We start from the raw sequence: 25,884 nt of genomic DNA on the forward strand, positions 1-25,884 counted from the left end.
GCTTAGTCCTGCCAGTAGCCAACAACAACACAGCACTTCCTCATGGTGCACCAATGACGGTTACAGCGATGAAGGCTAAAGTTAAAGTAGTGATTTGGTATCAGTCAGAATGTAAATACCTCTGAATGAAGTTGTCCAACACAAGACCTATTAAACAGTAACTAAAGGTGGACCTAAACCAGACCCCTGGGGAACACCTTTGCTGTGCAATATGAAAGACTCAAAGTGACTTGCCCAAGTTCTACCAGTCAAGCCCATTTGAACCGTAATGTGTTCATGGTCTTCTGCAACATGTTCCAGTTTTTGGACAAATCCTTGAAGACTAACTTATGTTGACACGTTAGGAGAGTTAGGGGTGTGTCATGTGAAACGTACCACGGATACACCTTAGCTACAGAACATGACTTTACGAGAGTTCGGGGTGTGTCGTTTGAAACGTACCACGGCCACACCTTAGCTACAGAACATGACTTTACGAGAGTTAGGGGTGTGTCATTTGAAACGTACCACGGCCACACCTTATCTACGGAACATGACTTTACGAGAGTTAGGGGTGTGTCATTTGAAACGTACCACAGCCAAACCTTAGCTACGGAACGTGACTTTACTAGAGTTAGGGGTGCGTCATTTGAAACGTACCACGGCCACACCTTAGCTATGGAACATGACTTTACGAGAGTTAGGGGTGTGTCATGTGAAACGTCCCACGGCCACACTTTAGCTACAGAACATGACTTTACGAGAGTTAGGAGTGTGTCGTTTTAAACGTACCATAGCCTTACCTTAGCTACAGAACATGACTTTACGAGAGTTAGGGGAGTGTCATTTGAAACGCACCACGGCCACACCTTAGCTACGGAACATGACTTTACGAGAGTTAGGGTATGTCGTTTGAAACGTACCACTGCCACACCTTAGCTACAGAACATGACTTTACGAGAGTTAGGAGTGTGTCATTTGAAACATACCACGGCCACACCTTAGCTATGGAACATGACTTTACAAGAGTTAGGGGTGTGTCGTTTCAAACGTACCACGGCCACACCTTAGCTACAGAACATGACTTTACGAGAGTTAGGGGTGTGTCATTTGAAATGTACCACGGCCACACCTTAGCTACGGAACATTACTTTACGAGAGTTAGGGGTGTGTCATTTGAAACGTACCACGGCCACACCTTAGCTACGGAACATGACTTTACGAGAGTTAGGAGTGTGTCATTTGAAACATACCATGGCCACACCTTAGCTATGGAAAATGACTTTACAAGAGTTAGGGGTGTATCGTTTCAAACGTACCACGGCCACACCTTAGCTACAGAACATGACTTTACGAGAGTTAAAGGAGTGTCATTTGAAACGTACCACGGCCACACTTTAGCTACGGTACATGACTTTACGAGAGTTAGGGGTGTGTTGTTTCAAACGTATCACAGCCACACCTTAGCTACAGAACATGACTTTACGAGAGTTAGGGGTGTGTCATTTGAAATGTACCACGGCCACACCTTAGCTACAGAACATGACTTTACGAGAGTTAGGGGAGTGTCATTTGAAACGTACCACGGCCACACTTTAGCTACGGAACATGACTTTACGAGAGTTAGGGGTGTGTTGTTTCAAACGTATCACAGCCACACCTTAGCTACAGAACATGACTTTACGAGAGTTAGGGGTGTGTCATTTGAAATGTACCACGGCCACACCTTAGCTACGGAACATGACTTTACGAGAGTTAGGGGTGTGTCATTTGAAACGTACCACGGCCACACCTTAGCTACGGAACATGACTTTACGAGAGTTAGGGGTGTGTCGTTTCAAACGTACCACGGCCACACATTAGCTACGGAACATGACTGTTTTACTTTGTCCAGGTCATCCTGGTGTGGTCTCTGAAGACCTTCAGGCCGTTGAGCTACGGCGGGGCGCAGCTTCCATCTTGGGCCGTGGCTCTTGGCTCATGCATCGCCGCGCTGCCGCTCATACCGATGCCTGTCATGGCTGCCATCAAGCTGGTCGGAGCAGAAGGAAACCTCTGGAAGGTCTTGGAGTCTTTTAACGCTCGGAGACGTGTGTGTGCTTAAAATGACCGTGCAAACTTTTTTTTTTCCAGCGTCTGAAGTCTATGTGCTCGCCTTCCGAGGAGTGGCATCCCTTTCTGGACGTCCATCGAGGGGAACGCTACTCAGAAGAACGTTGCAGGACAAAAGATGCTCCACAAATATTACTGCAGTCCAATGGAAGCTTGTGACGACGTTTATGCTAAAGTAAAGTACGGTTTATTTATTTATTATGTTGTTTGCACGCGGTTTTGTTTATTTTGGTCAAGTAAAAGCGTTAATGTACAACATTATTTACATATATTTACAAAATACACAAAGGAGACCTCCATCTAGTGGTAGGCCAAATAATCACCTAATTAAATATTCCAACACAGTGTTACTGTTCAAACTGTGTGTAAACTTACAGTGGCTAAAAATAAGAAAAAAAGACACATCCTGGATTAGAACATTACACACAAAAAACCTAGAATAAACAATTTTGGGAGAAATTGCGTGTAAATGCTAAAATGTGCAAGCAGAACTTCGATTCTGTTGTTAGCATACTAACAGTTACAATGCATCAAGTACCAATTCATATGACTGAAGTATACGCATGTAAAATTAACTAAAAGTGTTAGCATGCTAAAATTAGCATGCGACAGTTAACATGCATTAGGTACCAAGTCATATGACTATGAAGCGTACTCATGTAAAATTGGCTAAAAATGTAAGCATGCTAAAATTAGCATGTAGCAGTACCAAGTCATGAATATGAAGCATACGCATGTAAAACTAGCTTTAAAAAAAAGTTAGCATGCTAACAGTTAACATGCATCAAGTACCAAGTCAAAACTATGCATGTTTTAGCTAGCTTTCTGACATACTGTTGGTTGTTTACCTCAGTGGTCCCCAACCACCGGGCCGCGGCCCGGTACTGGTCCGTGGATCGATTGGTATCGGGCCGCACAAGAAATAATTTTTTTTCTTTTCTTTTTTTAATTAAATCAACATAAAAAACACAAGATACACAAACAAGTAGTGCACCAACCCAAAACAACTCTCTCCCCCCTTTTGTTCTGGGCATTGAACATGAAGTGTCAGGCTTGTCCCTGACAGTTTGGTCAAGTTTTAGTTTTTCCTCTGTCATTTCCTGTCAACGCTCTTATTTTGGTTCTGTTTCCTGTTTCTCCCTGAGTGCTGTGTCCCTTCAGCTGTGGCTGATTGGCACCTGGCCACACCTGGTGTCAATCAGCCAGCTGCTATTTATACCTGCCCTACCCTCCAGTCACTGCTGGATCATTGTCGTTCCTACCTGTCGTGTCGTTGTTCTTAATACTTGTCGTTGTAGCTCTGTCTACTTTTGGTTTCACTCTGCTCATGTCCTAGTTCCTTCGTGTCACAGTAAGTGTTTTTGGTTTCTTGTCCACAGTTAGCCTCTGTGCTATTTTAGTTCATAGCCAAGTTTGTTCTCCGCCTTGTGCGCGCCTTTTGTTACCCTTTCGTTTGTTGTTTTGCCTTAGTGTTTTATTAAATCATGTTTTCTCGTACAATGCCTTCCGCCTTCTCTGCATCTTGGGGTTCGGCACCTACAAACTCTGACATAATGATCCAGCCAAATTCGAACCTCGCAGACATGTCCATGGCGGAGAGGATGAACAAGGCTTTGGAATTAATGGATAAATTAAAGAAAAGTTCGGCCTCATTCCAAGCCCTCTCCCACCCACCCCTGTCGTCTGTGGGCCTATCTGGTGATGTCTGGGATCCGTCCCTTGAGGGGGGGGCTATGAGTGGTTGTGCAGCTAGGGAGGCACAGCTACTTCTCGCCCCAGTGGGTCTGCAAAAGACAACGCCATCATCTCAGGTGGGTCTGCAACAAACGCCACCATCATTTCCGGTGGGCCGGCAGACGCCACCATCATCTCCGGTGGGTCTGCAACCTACGGCGCCACCATGCACTCCGGTGGGCCGGCAGACGCCACCATGCAGTCCGGTGGGCCGGCAGACGCCACCATGCAGTCCGGTGGGCCGGCAGACGCCACCATGCAGTCCGGTGGGCCGGCAGACGCCACCATGCAGTCCGGTGGGCCGGCAGACGCCACCATGCAGTCCGGTGGGTCTACAACCAACGGCACCACCATCCTGTCCGGTGGGCCAGCAGCAGACGGCGCCACCATCCTCCTCTCCGGTGGGTCTACAACCAACGGCACCACCATCCTGTCCGGTGGGCCAGCAGCAGACGGCGCCACCATCCTCTTCTCCGGTGGGCCAGCAGCAGACGGCGCCACCATCCTCCTCTCCGGTGGGCCAGCAGCAGAGGGCGCCACCATCCTCTTCTCCGGTGGGCCAGCAGCAGAGGGCGCCACCATCCTCTTCTCCGGTGGGCCAGCAGCAGAGGGCGCCACCATCCTCTTCTCCGGTGGGCCAGCAGCAGAGGGCGCCACCATCCTCCTCTCCGGTGAGCCAACAGACGCCGCCACCATGCACTCCGGTGGGCCAGCAGAGGGCGCCACCGCCATCCTCCCCGGTGGGCCAGCAGAGGGCGCCACCGCCATCCTCCCCGGTGGGCCAGCAGAGGGCGCCACCGCCATCCTCCCCGGTGGGCCAGCAGAGGGCGCCACCGCCATCTTCTCCGGTGGGCCAGCAGAGGGCGCCACCGCCATCTTCTCCGGTGGGCCAGCAGAGGGCGTCACCATCTTCTCCGGTGAGCCAGCAGAGGGCGCCACCATCGTCTCCGGTGGGTCCTCCCATGCCGGCGGTCGAGCCGCCTCGCCAATTGCGGCGGCGTTCAACTCGCCGTCGCCACCTAACTCTTCCCCGCTGGTTGCGGGGACACTTGGCCTGGTGGCCCACCTCCTTGTCCTCCCTCCACCCTCCCGTGACTTTGGACTGTTTTTTGGGGGGGGTTCCTAGAACGTCTGGTATCCGTTATAGGAAGGGGGGCTACTGTCAGGCTTGTCCCTGACAGTTTGGTCAAGTTTTAGTTTTTCCTCTGTCATTTCCTGTCAACGCTCTTATTTTGGTTCTGTTTCCTGTTTCTCCCTGAGTGCTGTGTCCCTTCAGCTGTGGCTGATTGGCACCTGGCCACACCTGGTGTCAATCAGCCAGCTGCTATTTATACCTGCCGTACCCTCCAGTCACTGCTGGATCATTGTCGTTCCTACCTGTCGTGTCGTTGTTCTTAATACTTGTCGTTGTAGCTCTGTCTACTTTTGGTTTCACTCTGCTCATGTCCTAGTTCCTTCGTGTCACAGTAAGTGTTTTTGGTTTCTTGTCCACAGTTAGCCTCTGTGCTATTTTAGTTCATAGCCAAGTTTGTTCTCCGCCTTGTGCGCGCCTTTTGTTACCCTTTCGTTTGTTGTTTTGCCTTAGTGTTTTATTAAATCATGTTTTCTCGTACAATGCCTTCCGCCTTCTCTGCATCTTGGGGTTCGGCACCTACAAACTCTGACATAATGATCCAGCCAAATTCGAACCTCGCAGACATGTCCATGGCGGAAAGGATGAACAAGGCTTTGGAATTAATGGATAAATTAAAGAAAAGTTCGGCCTCATTCCAAGCCCTCTCCCACCCACCCCTGTCGTCTGTGGGCCTATCTGGTGATGTCTGGGATCCGTCCCTTGAGGGGGGGGCTATGAGTGGTTGTGCAGCTAGGGAGGCACAGCTACTTCTCGCCCCAGTGGGTCTGCAAAAGACAACGCCATCATCTCAGGTGGGTCTGCAACAAACGCCACCATCATTTCCGGTGGGCCGGCAGACGCCACCATCATCTCCGGTGGGTCTGCAACCTACGGCGCCACCATGCACTCCGGTGGGCCGGCAGACGCCACCATGCAGTCCGGTGGGCCGGCAGACGCCACCATGCAGTCCGGTGGGCCGGCAGACGCCACCATGCAGTCCGGTGGGCCGGCAGACGCCACCATGCAGTCCGGTGGGCCGGCAGACGCCACCATGCAGTCCGGTGGGTCTACAACCAACGGCACCACCATCCTGTCCGGTGGGCCAGCAGCAGACGGCGCCACCATCCTCCTCTCCGGTGGGTCTACAACCAACGGCACCACCATCCTGTCCGGTGGGCCAGCAGCAGACGGCGCCACCATCCTCCTCTCCGGTGGGCCAGCAGCAGACGGCGCCACCATCCTCCTCTCCGGTGGGCCAGCAGCAGAGGGCGCCACCATCCTCTTCTCCGGTGGGCCAGCAGCAGAGGGCGCCACCATCCTCTTCTCCGGTGGGCCAGCAGCAGAGGGCGCCACCATCCTCTTCTCCGGTGGGCCAGCAGCAGAGGGCGCCACCATCCTCCTCTCCGGTGAGCCAACAGACGCCGCCACCATGCACTCCGGTGGGCCAGCAGAGGGCGCCACCGCCATCCTCCCCGGTGGGCCAGCAGAGGGCGCCACCGCCATCCTCCCCGGTGGGCCAGCAGAGGGCGCCACCGCCATCTTCTCCGGTGGGCCAGCAGAGGGCGCCACCGCCATCTTCTCCGGTGGGCCAGCAGAGGGCGTCACCATCTTCTCCGGTGAGCCAGCAGAGGGCGCCACCATCGTCTCCGGTGGGTCCTCCCATGCCGGCGGTCGAGCCGCCTCGCCAATTGCGGCGGCGTTCAACTCGCCGTCGCCACCTAACTCTTCCCCGCTGGTTGCGGGGACACTTGGCCTGGTGGCCCACCTCCTTGTCCTCCTTCCACCCTCCCGTGACTTTGGACTGTTTTTTGGGGGGGGTTCCTAGAACGTCTGGTATCCGTTATAGGAAGGGGGGCTACTGTCAGGCTTGTCCCTGACAGTTTGGTCAAGTTTTAGTTTTTCCTCTGTCATTTCCTGTCAACGCTCTTATTTTGGTTCTGTTTCCTGTTTCTCCCTGAGTGCTGTGTCCCTTCAGCTGTGGCTGATTGGCACCTGGCCACACCTGGTGTCAATCAGCCAGCTGCTATTTATACCTGCCCTACCCTCCAGTCACTGCTGGATCATTGTCGTTCCTACCTGTCGTGTCGTTGTTCTTAATACTTGTCGTTGTAGCTCTGTCTACTTTTGGTTTCACTCTGCTCATGTCCTAGTTCCTTCGTGTCACAGTAAGTGTTTTTGGTTTCTTGTCCACAGTTAGCCTCTGTGCTATTTTAGTTCATAGCCAAGTTTGTTCTCCGCCTTGTGCGCACCTTTTGTTACCCTTTCGTTTGTTGTTTTGCCTTAGTGTTTTATTAAATCATGTTTTCTCGTACAATGCCTTCCGCCTTCTCTGCATCTTGGGGTTCGGCACCTACAAACTCTGACATGAAGACTCTTCCTTCACTGTTCCGAGTGGCCGTGAGAGTCTTGGCAGTGCCTGCCTCCAGTGCTCCAGTGGAGCGAGTTTTCAGCCATGGTGGCATCATACTACGCCCCCATCGTGCACAAATGACTGACAGACTCTTGGCTAATTTGGTCTTTTGCAAATGCAATGCAGCATAGGGCCCTGACATATAAAAAGTACAACTTTTTTGTTATGTTCACGTATATGTCATGTTTTTTCAATGTTAACACTTTTGTACAAATAAGTACATTTGCACTTTATTTTTCAATGTGTTTGTTCTGTAAAGGAATGAGTTAATGTTTAAAATGACTGGTTAATAGTGCTATTATAAAGTGCAATGTCAGCACAATTTTCTTTCCTGCAATTTAAAATGCACTTGTTTTAATAAATAAATACAGCCTTTGAAAAGCATACACAATCTGTGTTAATATATTAGTCTGTGGTTAAAAGGACTTGAAAGGACTCGAAACTCAAAATGCAGGACTTAGGACTTGACTTGAGACTTTCCAGTCTTGACTTTGGACTTGACTCGGGGCTTGCCTGTCTTGACTCGGGACTTGACTCGGACTTGAGGGCAAAGACTTGAGACTTACTTGTGACTTGCAAAACAATGACTTGGTCCCACCTCTGCCCCATACTAAAGTGTTACCAGAAACATACAACTTTGCCTTGAATTTGAAGAAAAAAAACATTTTATTTTTCACTAAAGAAGGGTTCGGTGAATGCGCATATGAAACTGGTGGGGTTTGGTACCTCCAACAAGGTTAAGAACCACTGCTGTAGCGGCTGGCTACGGGGTGTTAGCCAATGACTTTGGCTGGGGGGCGGGACTTCCGGGAGAGATAGGGAAGTGATGTTGTTAATAGGAAGTGGGTGTTCGAGTTTTGCCGGGAAAAGGGATAGACACACATTGGAGCTGTAGTGTGGTTGAATTACATCTTGTGCAATAAAGACAAGACAAACAAAGAAGTCGTATGAGCCTACATTCCTGGGATTATGCCAGTACTCAAATGGCAGAACAAAAGCTACTCAAATAGCATAAAGGTAAGTGTTTTTTTTTTTTTTTAAGTAAGCAGCAAGTACAGTACAGTTAGTAGAACAACTGTGTTTTCATTACTGTTTACTGTAATATATATATATATATATATATATATATATATATATATATATATATATATATATATATATATATATATATATATATATATATATATAAGAAATATAAGAAATACTTTAATTTCAGTGAATTCTAGCTATAAATATACTCCTCACCCTTAAACCTCAGACCCGCCCCCCGTGTTTCAGGGGGGCGGGTCTGAAATTGCCGATATTCTGGATAAAGTTGGACACATGTTCCACGTCGTCATTATGGACCAAAACAATGAGAACGCAGTTGAACTCTAAAAACAGGAGAACACACACGTACCTAAAATATGCATCAAGTTTTTTTTCAAAAGAGGATTTGTTAGTTGTTTTTCCCTGCAGTGATTTTGCTCAAGTCACTGAGGCACTTGGCAAACTCTGTCACCATCACCATGGCAACCAGAGAACCTGAAGACCTGTTGCCATCTCCCACACAACAGATGAACGAGTGTGTGTGTGCGTGTGTGCGTGTGTGCGTGCGTGCGTGTTTTAGTGGAGATACGACAACTACAACAACGACCATTTGTTGGAGAGAAATGAGAGGACAAGGCCCTGAGGTGTGATGTCACTATTTGACAAGGATGGTCACTATTTGGCAAGGATGGTTTGTCTGATGTCACTTTTTGACAAGGATGGTCACTCTTTGACAAGGATGGTCTGTGTGATGTCACTATTTGACAAGGATGGTCTATGTGATGTCACAATTTGACATGGATGGTCACTATTTGACAAGGATGGTCTGTGTGACGTCACTATTTGACAAGGTGGTCTGTGTGACGTCACTATTTGACAAGGATGGTCACTATTTGACAAGGATGGTCCATGTGATGTCACAATTTGACAAGGATGGTCACTATTTGGCAAGGATGGTCCATGTGATGTCACTATTTGACAAGGATGGTCACTATTTGACAAGGATCGTCCGTGTGATGTAACTATTTGACAAGGATGGTCACTAATTGACAAGGGTGGTCACTATTTGACAAGTATGGTCACTATTTGACAAGGACAACAGGAAGGTGACAAAGTGTGTGCTCCCTGACACTATGTTCTACTCCCTCCTTCTCAACATCATGTTGTTATTAGATACTGCAAGCCTTGTCGCCATGGCAGCAAATTCCCACTCATTTTCTCTGCTCATGTGTGCACACCCACTCATGCACACTGTGTGTCTTTGTGTGTGTGGGTGTGTGTGTGTGTGTGTGTGTGCACGTACATGAAGTCCAGGTCTGGCAGTGAAGAGAGAAAATGCAGCAGCATTATGATGGTTTTGCACAGGCTATGAAACATGTTGCACAGGCTGTGAGACATGTTGCACCTGGCAGAAAGAAAGAGTCACGATCTTGCTTACACACCCAGGTGAAATATTCATTAAGGTCAGTTTCAAACACCTTTGTTGGAAGCACTGCATGATGAGTCTGTACAGGCCACTTCATTAGGTACACTTGCTTATGACGTCTCAATGATGCTTTTCAAAATGTTTGAAAGTAACATAATAATGTTTTTATTCAACCTGCTCAACAGGTGTCATGTCACACTGCACTGTTTGTCAATAAAAATCCCACAATAGTGTTTCACACACATATATATATATATATATATATATATATATATATATATATATATATATATATATATATATACCTGACATTGAGGCTAATCTTAGGGAGCTAACTCTCAACAGGCCTAGTAAACACGTACGACAGGCTAATCGCACCACTAGTTATGCGAATATAGTTGTACACGTTGGCTCCAATGACACTAGAATGAGACAGTCAGAGATTACAAAGAGAAACATAGCCAGGACTTGTGATCTCGCTAGAAAGATGTCCAGGCATCGAGTAATTGTCTCTGGCCCCCTGCCTGCGAGAGGCAATGATGAGAGATATAGCAGATTAGTCTCGCTTAACAAGTGGCTGGCTAGCATCTGTAGACAACAGGAACTAACGTTTATTGATAATTGGCCCTCTTTCTGGGGCAAACCAGGCTTGCTGATGAGAGACGGCCTTCACCCTAACCAGGAAGGCGCCATCATCCTGACTAAAAACATAGACTACTGTTTAAGTCACATTTGACTAACTACACTAGAGCAAGCCCGGTCACAGGCAATTACAGAGCCTGCTAGTCCGGGTGAGGAGTCAGTTAAGCTAGAACTAGCCAGCGCCAGGCTGGATAATTCCTGTACGCATAGCAATTTTCTTAGAATAATACACAACTCACATAATGTGTTTTCTGTTGTGAATGTGTCAGAGGTAGATATGCATTCTACTGAGGTGGCAAATCATGATGCGTTCAGTCGATCGCAGCATCAAGCAAACAATCTGAAAATTCCCGCCGTATCAATTCCTAGATATGGTCGAAACTATTTAAAGTGCACTACGTATAATAAACGCAACATTATTAATATTGCTACTACGGATAATTTAAACAGAAACTCGTCAAAACAGCCCAATACTTATAATATGGGCTTTTTAAACATAAGATCATTGTCTCCCAAAACGTTATTAGTTAATGAGGTCATTAGAGACAACAATCTTAACGTCATTAGTCTTAGCGAAACCTGGCTCAAACCAGACGATTTTTTTGCGCTAAATGAGGCATCTCCTCCTAACTATACGAATGCGCATATTGCCCGTCCCCTCAAAAGGGGTAGGGGGGGTCGCACTAATATACAATCAAAACTTTAACCTTACCCCTAACCTAAATAATAAATACAAATCGTTTGAGGTGCTTACTATGAGGTCTGTCGCACCGCTGCCTCTCGATATGGCTGTTATCTACCGCCCCCCAGGGCCCTACTCGAACTTTATCAATGAATTCTCAGAGTTCGTTGCTGATCTAGTGACGCACGCCGACAATATAATCATAATGGGGGACTTTAATATCCATATGAATACCCCATCGGACCCTCAGTGCGTGGCGCTCCAGACTATAATTGATAGCTGTGGTCTTACACAAATAATAAATGAACCTACGCATCGCAACGGTAATACGATAGATCTAGTGCTGGTCAGGGTGTCACCACCTCCAAAGTTATGGTACTCCCGTATACTAAAGTAATGTCCGATCATTACCTTATAAAATTCGAAGTTCTGACTCATTGTCAACAAACTAATAATAATAATAACTGCTATAGCAGCCGCAACATTAATGCTGCCACAACGATGACTCTTGCTGACCTACTGCCATCGGTAATAGCACCATTCCCAAATTATGTCGGCTCTATTGATAACCTAACTAACAACTTTGACAATGCCCTGCGCAAAACCATTGATGGTATAGCACCGCTAAAACAAAAAAGGGCGCCTAAAAGGCGCACCCCATGGTTTACAGAAGAAACCAGAGCTCATAAATTATCATGTAGAAAGTTGGAACGCAAATGGCGCGCGACCAAGCTTGAGGTTTTCCATCAAGCATGGAGTGATAGTTTAATATCGTATAAACGCATGCTTACCTTAGCTAAAGCTAAATATTACTCAAATCTCATCCGCCTCAACAAAAACGACCCTAAATTTTTGTTTAGTACAGTAGCATCGCTAACCCAACAAGGGACTCCTCCCAATAGCTCCACCCACTCGGCAGATGACTTTATGAATTTCTTTAATAAGAAAATTGAACTCATTAGAAAGGAGATTAAAGACAACGCATCCCAGCTACAACTGGGTTCTATTAACACAGATACAACTGTACGACGGATACTGCAATACAAAATAGTCTCTCTCTTTTTGATGAATTAACATTAGAGGAACTATTACGGCGTGTAAGTGGGATAAAACAAACTACATGTTTACTTGACCCACTCCCTGGGAAACTTATCAAGGAGCTTTTTGTATTATTAGGTCCATCAGTGCTAAATATTATAAACGTATCACTTTCCTCTGGCACTGTTCCCCTAGCATTCAAGAAAGCGGTTATTCATCCTCTGCTCAAAAGACCTAACCTTGATCCTGACCTCATGGTAAACTACCGACCGGTGTCCCACCTTCCCTTTATTTCGAAAATCCTCGAAAAAATTGTCGCACAGCAGCTAAATTAACACTTAGTGTCTAACAATCTCTGTGAACCTTTTCAATCCGGTTTCAGGGCAAATCACTCTACAGAGACAGCCCTCGCAAAAATGACTAATGATCTACTGCTAACGATGGATTCTGATGCATCATCTATGTTGCTGCTTCTTGATCTTAGCGCTGCTTTCGATACCGTTGATCATAATATTTTATTAGAGCGTATCAAAACACGTATTGGTATGTCAGACTTAGCTTTGTCGTGGTTTAACTCTTATCTTACTGACAGGATGCAGTGCGTCTCCCATAATAATGTGACCTCGGACTATGTTAAGATAACGTGCGGAGTTCCTCAGGGTTCGGTTCTTGGCCCTGCACTCTTTAGTATTTACATGCTGCCGCTAGGCGACATCATACGCAAATACGGTGTTAGCTTTCATTGTTATGCTGATGACACCCAACTCTACATGCCCCTAAAGCTGACCAACACGCCGGATTGTAGTCAGCTGGAGGCGTGTCTTAATGAAATTAAACAATGGATGTCCGCTAACTTCTTGCAACTCAACGCCAAGAAAACGGAAATGCTGATTATCGGTCCTGCTAAACACCGACATTTATTTAATAATACCACCCTATCATTTGACAACCAAACAATTACACAAGGCGAATCAGTAAAGAATCTGGGTATTATCTTCGACCCAACTCTCTCCTTTGAATCACACATTAAGAGTGTTACTAAAACGGCCTTCTTTCATCTCCGTAATATCGCTAAAATGTGTTCTATTTTATCCACTAGCGACGCTGAGATCATTATTCATGCGTTCGTTACGTCTCGTCTCGACTACTGTAACGTATTATTTTCGGGTTTCCCTATGTCTAGCATTAAAAGACTACAATTGGTACAAAATGCGGCTGCTAGACTTTTGACAAGAACAAGAAAGTTTGATCATATTACGCCTATACTGGCTCACCTGCACTGGCTTCCTGTGCACTTAAGATGTGACTTTAAGGTTTTACTACTTACGTATAAAATACTACACGGTCTAGCTCCGTCCTATCTTGTCGATTGTATTGTACCATATGTCCCGGCAAGAAATCTGCGTTCAAAGAACTCCGGCTTATTAGTGATTCCCAGAGCCCAAAAAAAGTCTGCGGGCTATAGAGCGTTTTCTATTCGGGCTCCAGTACTATGGAATGCCCTCCCGGTAACAATTAGAGATGCCACCTCAGTAGAAGCATTTAAGTCCCATCTTAAAACTCATTTGTATACTCTAGCCTTTAAATAGCCCCCCTTTTAGACCAGTTGATCTGCCGTTTCTTTTCTTTTCTCCTCTGCTCCCCTCTTCCTGTGGAGGGGGTGGGGGGCACAGGTCCGGTGGCCATGGATGAAGTGCTGGCTGTCCAGAGTCGGGACCCGGGGTGGACCGCTCGCCTGTGCATCGGCTGGGAACATCTCTGCGCTGCTGACCCGTCTCCGCTCGGGATGGTGTCCTGCTGGCCCCACTATGGACTGGACTCTTACTATTATGTTGGATCCACTATGGACTGGACTCTCACAATATTATGTCAGACCCACTCGACATCCATTGCATTCGGTCTCCTCTAGAGGGGGGGGGGGGGGGGTTACCCACATATGCGGTCCTCTCCAAGGTTTCTCATAGTCATTCACATCGACGTCCCACTGGGGTGAGTTTTTTCTTTGCCCTTATGTGGGCTTTGTACCGAGGATGTCGTTGTGGCTTGTGCAGCCCTTTGAGACACTTGTGATTTAGGGCTATATAAATAAACATTGATTGATTGATTGATTGATATATATATACATATACATATATATATATATATATATATACATACATATATATATATATATATACATATACATACATGCATACATACATACATACATACATATATATATATATATATATATATATATATATATATATATATATATATATATATATATATATATATATATATATATATATATATATATATACATACATATATATATGTCAGGAGTTGTAGGTGACGAACCCCAAGATGCAGAGAAGGCGGCAGGCATTGTGCGGGAAAACATTATTTAATGTTCAAAAAATAAAGAATAAAGAAAAGACACCAACCAGGAACTAGGAATGGACAAACTGGAAACAGTGAATAGGGATCCAGCAAACAGGGACTAGGAACAAAAAGACAGTAAGCTACAAACAGTTACAAAATATAGCTTCCCACATACAGCTACACTGATATCGACACGACAGGTCGGAACGACAATAATCCAGCACTGACTGGAGGAGAAGGCAGGTTGAAATAGCAGCTGGCTGATTGACACCAGGTGTGGCCAGGTGCCAATCAGCCACAGCTGAGGGGACACAGCACTCAGGGAGACAAGTAGGAAATAACCAAAATAAGAGCGCCGACAGGAAATAAAGACAAACAGAGGAAAAACTCAAAACATAACTAAACTGTCAGTGACAAACCTGACAATATATACATATATATGTATGTATATATATATATATATATATATGTGTGTGTGTGTATGTGTATGTATATATATATATATATATAGATATATGTGTGTGTGTGTGTGTGTGTGTGTGTATATGTATATATATATATATATATATATATATATATATATATAAATATACAGTATATATATATATACACACACACACACACGCAAATATACACATATATACAAATACACAAATATGCATACACACATACATAGATATACATACATATAAACACAAATATACAAATACATGTATATACACACAAATAAATATATACATATATACACACATATATTCATATATACACACGTGCATATATACATTTATATATATATATATATATATATATATATATATATATATACACACACACACATATATATATATATATAGGGCTTCACGGTGGCAGAGGGGTTAGTGCATCTGCCTCACAATACGAAGGTCCTGAGTAGTCTTGGGTTCAATCCCGGGCTCGGGATCTTTCTGTGTGGAGTTTGCATGTTCTCCCTGTGACTGTGTGGGTTCCCTCCGGGTACTCCGGCTTCCTCCCACCTCCAAAGACATGCACCTGGGGATAAGTTGATTGGCAACACTAAATTGGCCCTAGTGTGTGGATGTGAGTGTGAATGTTGTCTGTCTATCTGTGTTGGCCCTGCGATGAGGTGGCGACTTGTCCAGGGTGTACCCCGCCTTCCGCCCGATTGTAGCTGAGATAGGCTCCAGCGCCCCCCGCGACCCCAAAGGGAATAAGCGGTAGAAAATGGATGGATGGATATATATATATATATATATATATATATATATATATATATATATATATATATATATATATATATATATATATATATATATATATATACCCACATACATATATACACACATCCATATATATGTACACACATATACATATATACACACATACATATATATACACACACACATATACATATATACACACATACATATATATACACACACACATATACAGTTGTGCTCATAAGTTTACATACCCTGGGAGAATTTATAATTTCTTGGCCATTCTTCAGAGAATATGAATGGTAACACAAAAATCTTTCTTTCACTCATGCTTAATGGTTGTGTAAAGCTATTTATTGGCAAACAACTGTGTTTACTCTTTTTAAATCAAAGGCAAAATAATTGTCAAAGGATCTGCGAGAAAAGGTAATTGAACTGCATAAAACAGGAAAGGGGTATAACAAGATATCCAAGGAATTGAGAATGCCAATCAGCAGTGTTCAAATTCTGATTAAGAAGTGGAAAATGAGGGATTCAGGTAGACCAGCAATGATTTCAGCCACAACTGCCAGGAAAATTGCTCAAGATGCAAAGAAAAATCCACAAATAACTTCAGCTGAAATACAGGACTCTCTCAAAAATTGTGGTGTGGCTGTTTCAAGATGCACAATAAGGAGGCACTTGAAGAAAAATGGGCTGCAAGGTCGAGTCCCCAGAAGAAAGCCATTTCTGCGCAAATGTCACAAAGTATCTCGCTTACATTACGCCAAACAGCACAGAGACAAGCCTCAAAACTTCTGGAACAAAGTAATTTGGAGTGATGAGACCAAAATTGAACTTTTTGGCAACTACATGCTTCCATCTGTTGAAAAGCTCTATGGAGATGATGATTTCATTTTCCAGCATGATCTGGCACCTGCCCACAGTGCCAAAACCACCAGTAACTGGTGTACTGACTATGGCATTACTGTCCTCGATTGGCCTGCCAACTCCCCTGACCTGAACCCCATAGAGAATTTGTGGGGTATTGTGAAGAAGAAGCCGAAAGACACCAAAACCAATAATGCAAATGAGCTAAAGGCCGCTATTGAAGCATCCTGGGCATCCATAACACTTCAGCAATGCCACAGGCTGATTGCCTCCATGCCACACCGCATTGATGCAGTAATCCGTGCAAAAGGATTCCCAAGTACTGAGTGCATTAATTGACATTTTCAAATGTTTGATTTTGTTTTGCTGTTATAAATCTTTTTTTTTTACTTGGTCTGAGGAAATATTCTAAATTTTTTTTTAAAGGATTTTTGAGTTTTCTTAAGCTGTATGCCATAATCAGCAATATTAAAATAATAAAAGGCTTGCAATATTTCAGTTGATGTGTAATGAATCCAGAATGTATGACATTTATGTTTTTTTAATTGCATTACAGAAAATAAAGAACTTTATCACAATATTCAAATTTTCCGAGACAGTCCTGTATGTATGTGTATATATATATATATATATTTTTGCAAATAATCATTAACTTTAGAATTTGATGCCAGCAACACGTGACAAAGAAGTTGGGAAAGGTGGCAATAAATACTGATAAAGTTGAGGAATGCTCATCAAACACTTATTTGGAACATCCCACAGGTGTGCAGGCTAATTGGGAACAGGTGGGTGCCATGATTGGGTATAAAAACAGCTTGCCAAAAAATGCTCAGTCTTTCACAAGAAAGGATGGGGCGAGGTACACCTCTTTGTCCACAACTGCGTGAGCAAATAGTCAAACAATTTAAGAACAACGTTTCTCAAAGTGCAATTGCAAGAAATTTAGGGATTTCAACATCTACGGTCCATAATATCATCAAAAGGTTCAGAGAATCTGGAGAAATCACTCCACGTAAGCGGCATGGCCGGGAACCAACATTGAACGACCGTGACCTTCGATCCCTCAGACGGCACTGTATCAAAAACCGACATCAATCTCTAAAGGATATCACCACATGGGCTCAGGAAAAACTTCAGAAAACCACTGTCACTAAATACAGTTGGTCGCTACATCTGTAAGTGCAAGTTAAAGCTCTACTATGCAAAGTGAAAGCCATTTATCAACAACATCCAGAAACGCCGCCGGCTTCTCTGGGCCCGAGATCATCTAAGATGGACTCATGCAAAGTGGAAAAGTGTTCTGTGGTCTGACGAGTCCACATTTCAAATTGTTTTTGGAAATATTCGACATCGTGTCATCCGGACCAAAGGGGAAGCAAACCATCCAGACTGTTATCGACGCAAATTTCAAAAGCCAGCATCTGTAATGGTATGGGGATGCATTAGTGCCCAAGGCATGGGTAACTTACACATCTGTGAAGGCACCATTAATGCTGAAAGGTACATACAGGTTTTGGAACAACATATGCTGCCATCTAAGTGCCGCCTTTTGCATGGACGCCCCTGCTTATTTCAGCAAGACAATGCCAAGCCACATTCAGCACGTGTTACAACAGCGTGGCTTCGTAAAAAAAAGAGTGCGGGTTCTTTCCTGGCCCGCATGCAGTCCAGACCTGTCTCCCATTGAAAATGTGTGGCGCATTATGAAGCGTAAAATACAACAGCGGAGACCCCGGACTGTTGAACGACTGAAGCTCTACATAAAACAAGAATGGGAAATAATTCCACTTTCAAAGCTTCAACAATTAGTTTCCTCAGTTCCCAATCGTTTATTGAATGTTGTTAAAAGAAAAGGTGATGTAACACAGTGGTGAACATGCCCTTTCCCAACTACTTTGGCACGTGTTGCATCCATGAAATTCTAAGTTAATTATTATTTGCAAAAAAAAAATAAAGTTTATGAGTTTGAACATCAAATATCTTGTCTTTGTAGTGCATTCAATTGAATATGGGTTGAAAAGGATTTGCAAATCATTGTATTCCGTTTATATTTACATCAACACAATTTCCCAAGTCATATGGAAACGGGGTTTGTATATATACACATATATGTGTTTATATATATATATATATATATATATATATATATATATATATATATATATATATATATATATAAATATATATATATATATATATATATATATACGCATGTGTATATATTTATACATATATATGTATATATACATACATATATGTGTATATATATACATATATATGTATATTTCTATATATGTGTACATACATACATACATATATATATACACATATATGTATATATATACATTCATACGTATATATATATATATACATGCATACATATATATATATATATGTATATATATACATATATACATGCATACATATATATATATATATATGTATATATATATATATATATATATATATATATATATATATATATATATATATATATATATATATATATATATATATGTATATGTATGTGTATACATAAATATATATATGTATGTATGTATGTATGTATGTATGTATGTATGTATATATATATATATATATATATATATATATATATATATATATATATATATACAGTATATATATATATAAAGACAACCACAGTGCCAATGGGCCCAATGTTGCAGAGGTAGAGCAGGAGGAAAGGAGGAAGAAGAACGGGATGGTGATGAGCCTCAAGAAGTGAACCCAGTTGCACCCCCAAGCGACCCAAGAATAGAGTCAAGTCAAAGGGCCAAGAACCTGAAGAACCCACTCCAAAGGAACAAGATCAATGGGCCAAAGGCCAACGAGACCGAGGAGTGGAGAAGGTTGGATGAACATCTCAGTGGCCTGCTGCAAAATGCGCTGCGCGGGTCAGTGGTAGCCAAGTTAAACCTGTTCGGGGAAATACTCTATGAAGAATGCAGCAACAGGTATGGCGAGGTGACCATCAGAGAGACCACAATAAAACCAAAGAGCAGAAGAGAGAAAGAGATTGATGACCTGGTGGCAAACAGAAGGCAACTCCGCAAGGTTTGGAGGAAGGCAGAGGAGTCTGAGAAGGAGGGCCTGAAAGCTCTCTGGGATGAGATCAAAAGACGCCTCACTAACCTCCCGAGGGCAGAACGTATCAGAAGACGGAGAAAAAGGAAGGAGAAGGAAAGGTCAAGATTCTTCAGGAATCCATTCCGGCATGCACGCGGGCTCCTTGAGGAGAAGACTAGTGGAACCCTGGATATCTCCAAAGAAGAACTGGAGGAGCACATCCGCGCTCAGTACAGTGACCCAGCAAGGAACAACCCCATAGGCTCCCCAGGGTATGTGCCCAGACCCGCAGAACCATCAGCCCTGTTTGATACATCACCACCCAAGCTCAGCAAGGTCAGGCAGGTGATCCAGCGGGCAAGATCTGCTTCAACACCAGGCCCGAACGGAATACCATACAAGCTGTATAAGAACTGCCCAGGAGTTATAGTTACAGTTACATGTGTGTATATATATATATACATACATACATACATACATACATACATACATACATACATACATACATACATACATACATACATACATACATACATATATATATATATATATATATATATATATATATATATATATATATATATATATACATATATACATACATACATACATACATACATATATATATATATATATATACATACATATACAGTACATACATACATACATTATAATAATAATAATAATACATTTTATTTATAAGGCGCCTTTCTGGGCACTCAAGGACACCGTACAAAATAAAAACAATAAAATCAAATTGGATAAAAAAAACAACAACAACAAAGATAGAGAAGAAAAGATGATTACAATGAATAAGCAGTCAGGAATAGGTGTGTTTTGAGTCTTGATTTGAAGAGGGATATTGAATCTAAGTTACAAAGGTCTGGTGGTAAAGAGTTCCAAAGATGTGGGGCAAAGCGGCTGTAAGCTCGGGCACCCATGGTGGACAGTTTAAATAAAGGGACAGTGAGATGGATGGATGAAGAGGATCTTAGGGAACGTGAGGGCGTGGGGACATGGATCAGGTCAGAGAGATATGATGGAGAGAGGTTATTGATGGCTTTGAAAGTGAGGAGAATTATTTTAAAGTGGATACGATGTTTGATGGGTAGCCAGTGGAGTTGCTGCAGAACAGGGGTGATGTGCTGGATTGAAGGGGTTCTGGTGATTATCCGGGCTGCAGAGTTCTGGAGAAGCTGAAGTTTGTGAAGTGACTTGTGACGGAGACCAAACAGGAGAGAGTTGCAGTAGTCCAGGCGAGAGGTGACCAGGCTATGGACTAGTATAGCAGCAGTATGTGGGGTAAGGGATGGGTGAAGACGATTAATGTTCCGAAGATGAAAGTAAGCAGACCAGGTAATGCTGTTTTTGTGGGCTTGAAAGGAGAGTGTGCTGTCAAGGATGACACCCAGACTCTTGACTTGGGAGGAGGGTGAGACAGAGGAATTGCAGAGAGTAATGGAAAAGCTGTTGGTTTTGGCGAGAATGGTTTAAGAAAATGGATGGATGGATGGATGGGTTTTTGTATCGACAAGTAAGATTTCGGTTGTATTACTATTGAGTTGAAGGAAATTGGATGAGAACCACTGCTTGAGTTCACTGAGGCAGTCTGTGAGGGAGGAAGGAGGAAGAGAGGCAGTTGGTTTGGTTGAGATGTAGAGCTGGGTGTCATCCGCATAACAGTGAAAATGTATTTTAAATTTACGGAAAATATTGCCCAGGGGAAGAATGTAAATGATAAAAAGCAGGGGACCAAGAACAGAGCCCTGGGGGACACCAGAGGAAACGTGAGACGGGGGGGATTTGAATGAACGCAGTTGAACAAACTGAGTGCGGTCGGAGAGATATGATCTAAACCAGTGAAGGGGTGTGCTTGTGCAATCTATGGAGGAGGACAGTGTGTGAAATGGTATCAAAGGCTGCAAGAGGATTAGGATAGTGAGAAGACCAGAATCAGCTGACAGGAGATTGTTTGTGATTTTTACTAGTGCTGTTTCAGTGCTGTGCAGGGGGCGTAGACCAGACTGGAATTGTTCATATAGGTTATTTAACTGTAGGTGGGAGTGAAGTTGGGAGGAGACAGTTTTTTCAAGGATTTTTGAGATGAATGGCAGATTTAAAATTGGACGAAGATTATTAAAATTACTTGGATCTGAGCCTGGTTTTTTCAAAATTGGTGTTATGGCTGCTGTTTTGAAAGCAGAGGGAACAATTCTAGTAGTGAGAAAATAATGGATGATATTGGTGATGAGGTGGATCAGTGAGGCGAGGCAGACTTTCACCAAAGCAGTAGGGAGGGGATCTAAAAGACAGGTGGATGGCTTGGATCGACGGATAAGTGCAGTGATGTCCAACTGAGAAGGCATATACCGTATTTTTCGGACTATAAGTCGCAGTTTTTTTCATAGTTTGGCCGGGCTCCAGTGCGACTTATATATGTTTGTTTCCTTCTTTATTATGCATTTTCGTCAGGTGCGACTTATACCCCGGTGCGACTTATACTCCAAAAAATACGGTACATCCATACATACATACATATATATATATATATATATATATATATATATATATATATATATATATATATATATATATATATATATATATATATGTATGTGTGGGAAAAAAATCACAAGACTATTTCATCTCTACAGGCCTGTTTCATGAGGGGGGGTACCCTCAATCATCAGGAGATTTTAATGGGAGCATTCACATACCATGGTTTATATAGGGCACAGAGTGGGTGGGTACAGGCTGGCGTAGGGGCGTGGTGATTGGCTCATGTGTTACCTAGGAGGTGTTTCCGTCTGTGGCGGCATGCTGTTACAATTTCGCTGCGCTTGTTGAGGGATGACAGGTCTGGACGGTAAATAATAAACAGTTTCTCTTTCAAGCATAGGTTGCATCTTTTATTACCACTATTGTAAGGTGTGCTGGATGCAAGAATTTGCCATGTTATTGAATATTCAACATTATTGTCTTTGAGGTCCCAAATGTGTTTGCTGAGTTCTGTGGTATTCCGCAGGTTTTGGTTCCTGAAAGAAGCCTTGTGATTGTTCCATCTGGTTTTGAATTCTCCCTCGGTTAATCCTACATATGTGTCGGATGTGTTAATGTCCTTGCTTATTACCTTAGATTGGTAGACAACTGATGTTTGTAAGCACCCCCCGTTGAGAGGGCAATCAGGTTTCTTTCGACAGTTACCTTTGTTGGTTTTGGAGTCGCTCTGTCCGGGGGCCGACGGCTCATTTGCAATTGTTTTGTTGTGGTTTGAGATGATTTGTCGTATATTGTTCATGCAGCTGTAGCTCAATTTAATGTTGTTCTTGTTGAATACTTTTCTTAGGGTGTTGTCTTTGGGAAAGTGTTTGTCAATCAGATTGAGGAATTTGTGTCCAATGTTAGTTGAGACGTTTTTGCTGTATGGGGGGTTGTACCAGATGATGTTGTTTCGTTTTCTGTTCTTTTTTGGCTGGTTTCCTGGCGTGGGTTCATAAGTGAGGGTGAAATTGTATCCGCTTTCATCAAGGGCTTTTTGGTACGGGGGGGTTGCTTGGTCAAATTCAGCTTTGCTAGATGACAGCATCGATAGCCTTTTATTAATTCCGGTAGGTATTCTTTTCGTGGTGGTGGGTGGGTGGTTGCTGTCATGGTGCACGTATTGGAGTGTTGTGTTGGGTTTCGTGAATGGTTGGTAGCTGTTATTTCTCAGGTTGAAAGTGACGTCAAGGAAGTTGACGGTTTGCTTGTTGGCTTCAATCGTGATCCGTAGGCCGTTCTCTTTGAAAATTTGGCATATGCGCTTCTTGGTATTCTCGCTGCTCCTTGGCGAGGCGCGACACACTGCCAGTCCGTCATCACGGTAAATACCAAGGTTCAGATTGAGGCTAGCGAGCTGGGAGAGGAGGAAACTCCCAACGAGTTCACACGTTTCTGCTCCGTCAAAACTTCCCATAGTGACGTCAAATGTTGCATTGTTTATATATATGTTTATATATATATATATATATATATATATATATATATATATATATATATATATATATATATATATATATATATATATATATATACATACACACATATATATGTATGTATGTATGTATATATATATATATATATATATATATATATATATATATATATATATATATGTAGATATATATATATATATATATATATATATATATATATATATATATATATACATATATACGTGTATGTATATATATATATATATATATATATATATATATATATACGTGTATATATATATATATGTATCAGTGACGTGCGGTCACTGGAGGCAAGGGCTTTTTGGTACGGGGGGGTTGCTTGGTCAAATTCAGCTTTGCTAGATGACAGCATCGATAGCCTTTTATTAATTCCGGTAGGTATTCTTTTCGTGGTGGTGGGTGGGTGGTTGCTGTCATGGTGCACGTATTGGAGTGTTGTGTTGGGTTTCGTGAATGGTTGGTAGCTGTTATTTCTCAGGTTGAAAGTGACGTCAAGGAAGTTGACGGTTTGCTTGTTGGCTTCAATCGTGATCCGTAGGCCGTTCTCTTTGAAAATTTGGCATATGCGCTTCTTGGTATTCTCGCTGCTCCTTGGCGAGGCGCGACACACTGCCAGTCCGTCATCACGGTAAATACCAAGGTTCAGATTGAGGCTAGCGAGCTGGGAGAGGAGGAAACTCCCAACGAGTTCACACGTTTCTGCTCCGTCAAAACTTCCCATAGTGACGTCAAATGTTGCATTGTTTATATATATGTTTATATATATATATATATATATATATATATATATATATATATATATATATATATATATATATATATATATATATATACATACACACATATATATGTATGTATGTATGTATATATATATATATATATATATATATATATATATATATATATATATATATATATATATATATATATATATATATATACATATATACGTGTATGTATATATATATATATATATATATATATATATATACGTGTATATATATATATATGTATCAGTGACGTGCGGTCACTGGAGGCAGGTGAGGCGGGGCCTCACCTGCCATCATGGAAAGAAAAAAAATGTAAAAAGAAAAAAAAAAATTAAATTGTTATATGTATTCAGTGATTATGCTATAAAGTTATTTTCCATTTAACTTCACCAGTTTTAGATTATTTTTATTCAAAATCGCTGAATTTTCACATTTGCCGTTCAAATACTGAGAAGAGACGGTGCGGTGATCAGCAGCCAGTTGAGGGACGTCACTCAGTTGTGCCTCAACATGGATTGCGGACTCGGCTAACTGCTGGCCTGCTGTGCAATGAGACCGTATTGCTATATGAACTATATTATACATTTCCTTAGTTTAGTTAGCTGAGGTATATAATGTACAGTGTATTTTGTCAACAACTGTATGTGTGTAAAGTATTTCTTGTGCTGAGCAATCATAAAACTGCTGCGAAGACGCACTGTGTGAGGCTCGCAGTAATCCCGCCTCCTGGTGCCGGTTAATGCAACCCCGCCGCAGAATGCACCCCCCGACGGGAGGGCCACACCAACCAAAGCCCACACCCAAACCCTCCACGTGCAAGACCGAATCCACCCAAAAAAAGTCACTTAACAAGAAGCCAAAAAGTGCAAAAACAACAATGCTCGCGCCGGAGGAGCCGTGAACGACTGCAGGGACACAACATTAGGTACACCTGCAGACTGCAGCACGGATTTCATATTCCATTCATTCACAACTCCTCCAACACGAACACCACAGTTCCCGCACTTATAAGTAAAGGTAAGACCATAATAACGTTTTTTTAATTAAATGCGCTTTTTTGTGTGCTACAGTTTGTATGTGTAAAGTTAAAGTTTAGTTAAAGTACCAATGATTGTCACACACACACTAGGTGTGGTGAAATTTGTCCTCTGCATTTGACCCATCCCTTGATCACCCCCTGGGAGGTGAGCGGAGCAGTGGGCAGCAGCGGCGCCGCGCCCGGGAATAATTTTTGGTGATTTAACCCCCAATTCCAACCCTTGATGCTGAGTGCCAAGCAGGGAAGAATGCTGGTATGAGCTTTTAAACATAACCCGTTAACTGCTGCCAATCAAATGGTGAATAAGATATTCTTTAGGGTTCATATGTTTGTAAATCTGACTGTGATGAAGTCA

At 42.9% G+C, this 25,884-nt stretch overlaps 2 protein-coding genes across 2 annotated transcripts in view; one reads left to right on the forward strand and one right to left on the reverse strand.

The window, feature by feature from the left end:
* The window catches only part of slc6a14 (solute carrier family 6 member 14), a 156,220-nt gene that overhangs the window by 74,704 nt on the left and 55,632 nt on the right, over positions 1-25,884 (forward strand). The window contains exons 14-16 of the mRNA XM_072915842.1: positions 1,874-2,041; positions 2,113-2,246; positions 19,305-20,040. Coding sequence (XP_072771943.1) covers positions 1,874-2,041; positions 2,113-2,246; positions 19,305-20,040 — 1,038 coding nt within the window. The remainder of the gene's footprint in view (positions 1-1,873; positions 2,042-2,112; positions 2,247-19,304; positions 20,041-25,884) is intronic.
* The window catches only part of LOC133622280 (uncharacterized), a 112,856-nt gene that overhangs the window by 49,335 nt on the left and 37,637 nt on the right, over positions 1-25,884 (reverse strand). The gene's annotated exons all lie outside the window — the stretch shown is intronic.

This window comes from Nerophis lumbriciformis, linkage group LG23, assembly GCF_033978685.3.
Source record: "Nerophis lumbriciformis linkage group LG23, RoL_Nlum_v2.1, whole genome shotgun sequence".
Classification (NCBI taxonomy): Eukaryota; Metazoa; Chordata; class Actinopteri; order Syngnathiformes; family Syngnathidae; genus Nerophis; species Nerophis lumbriciformis.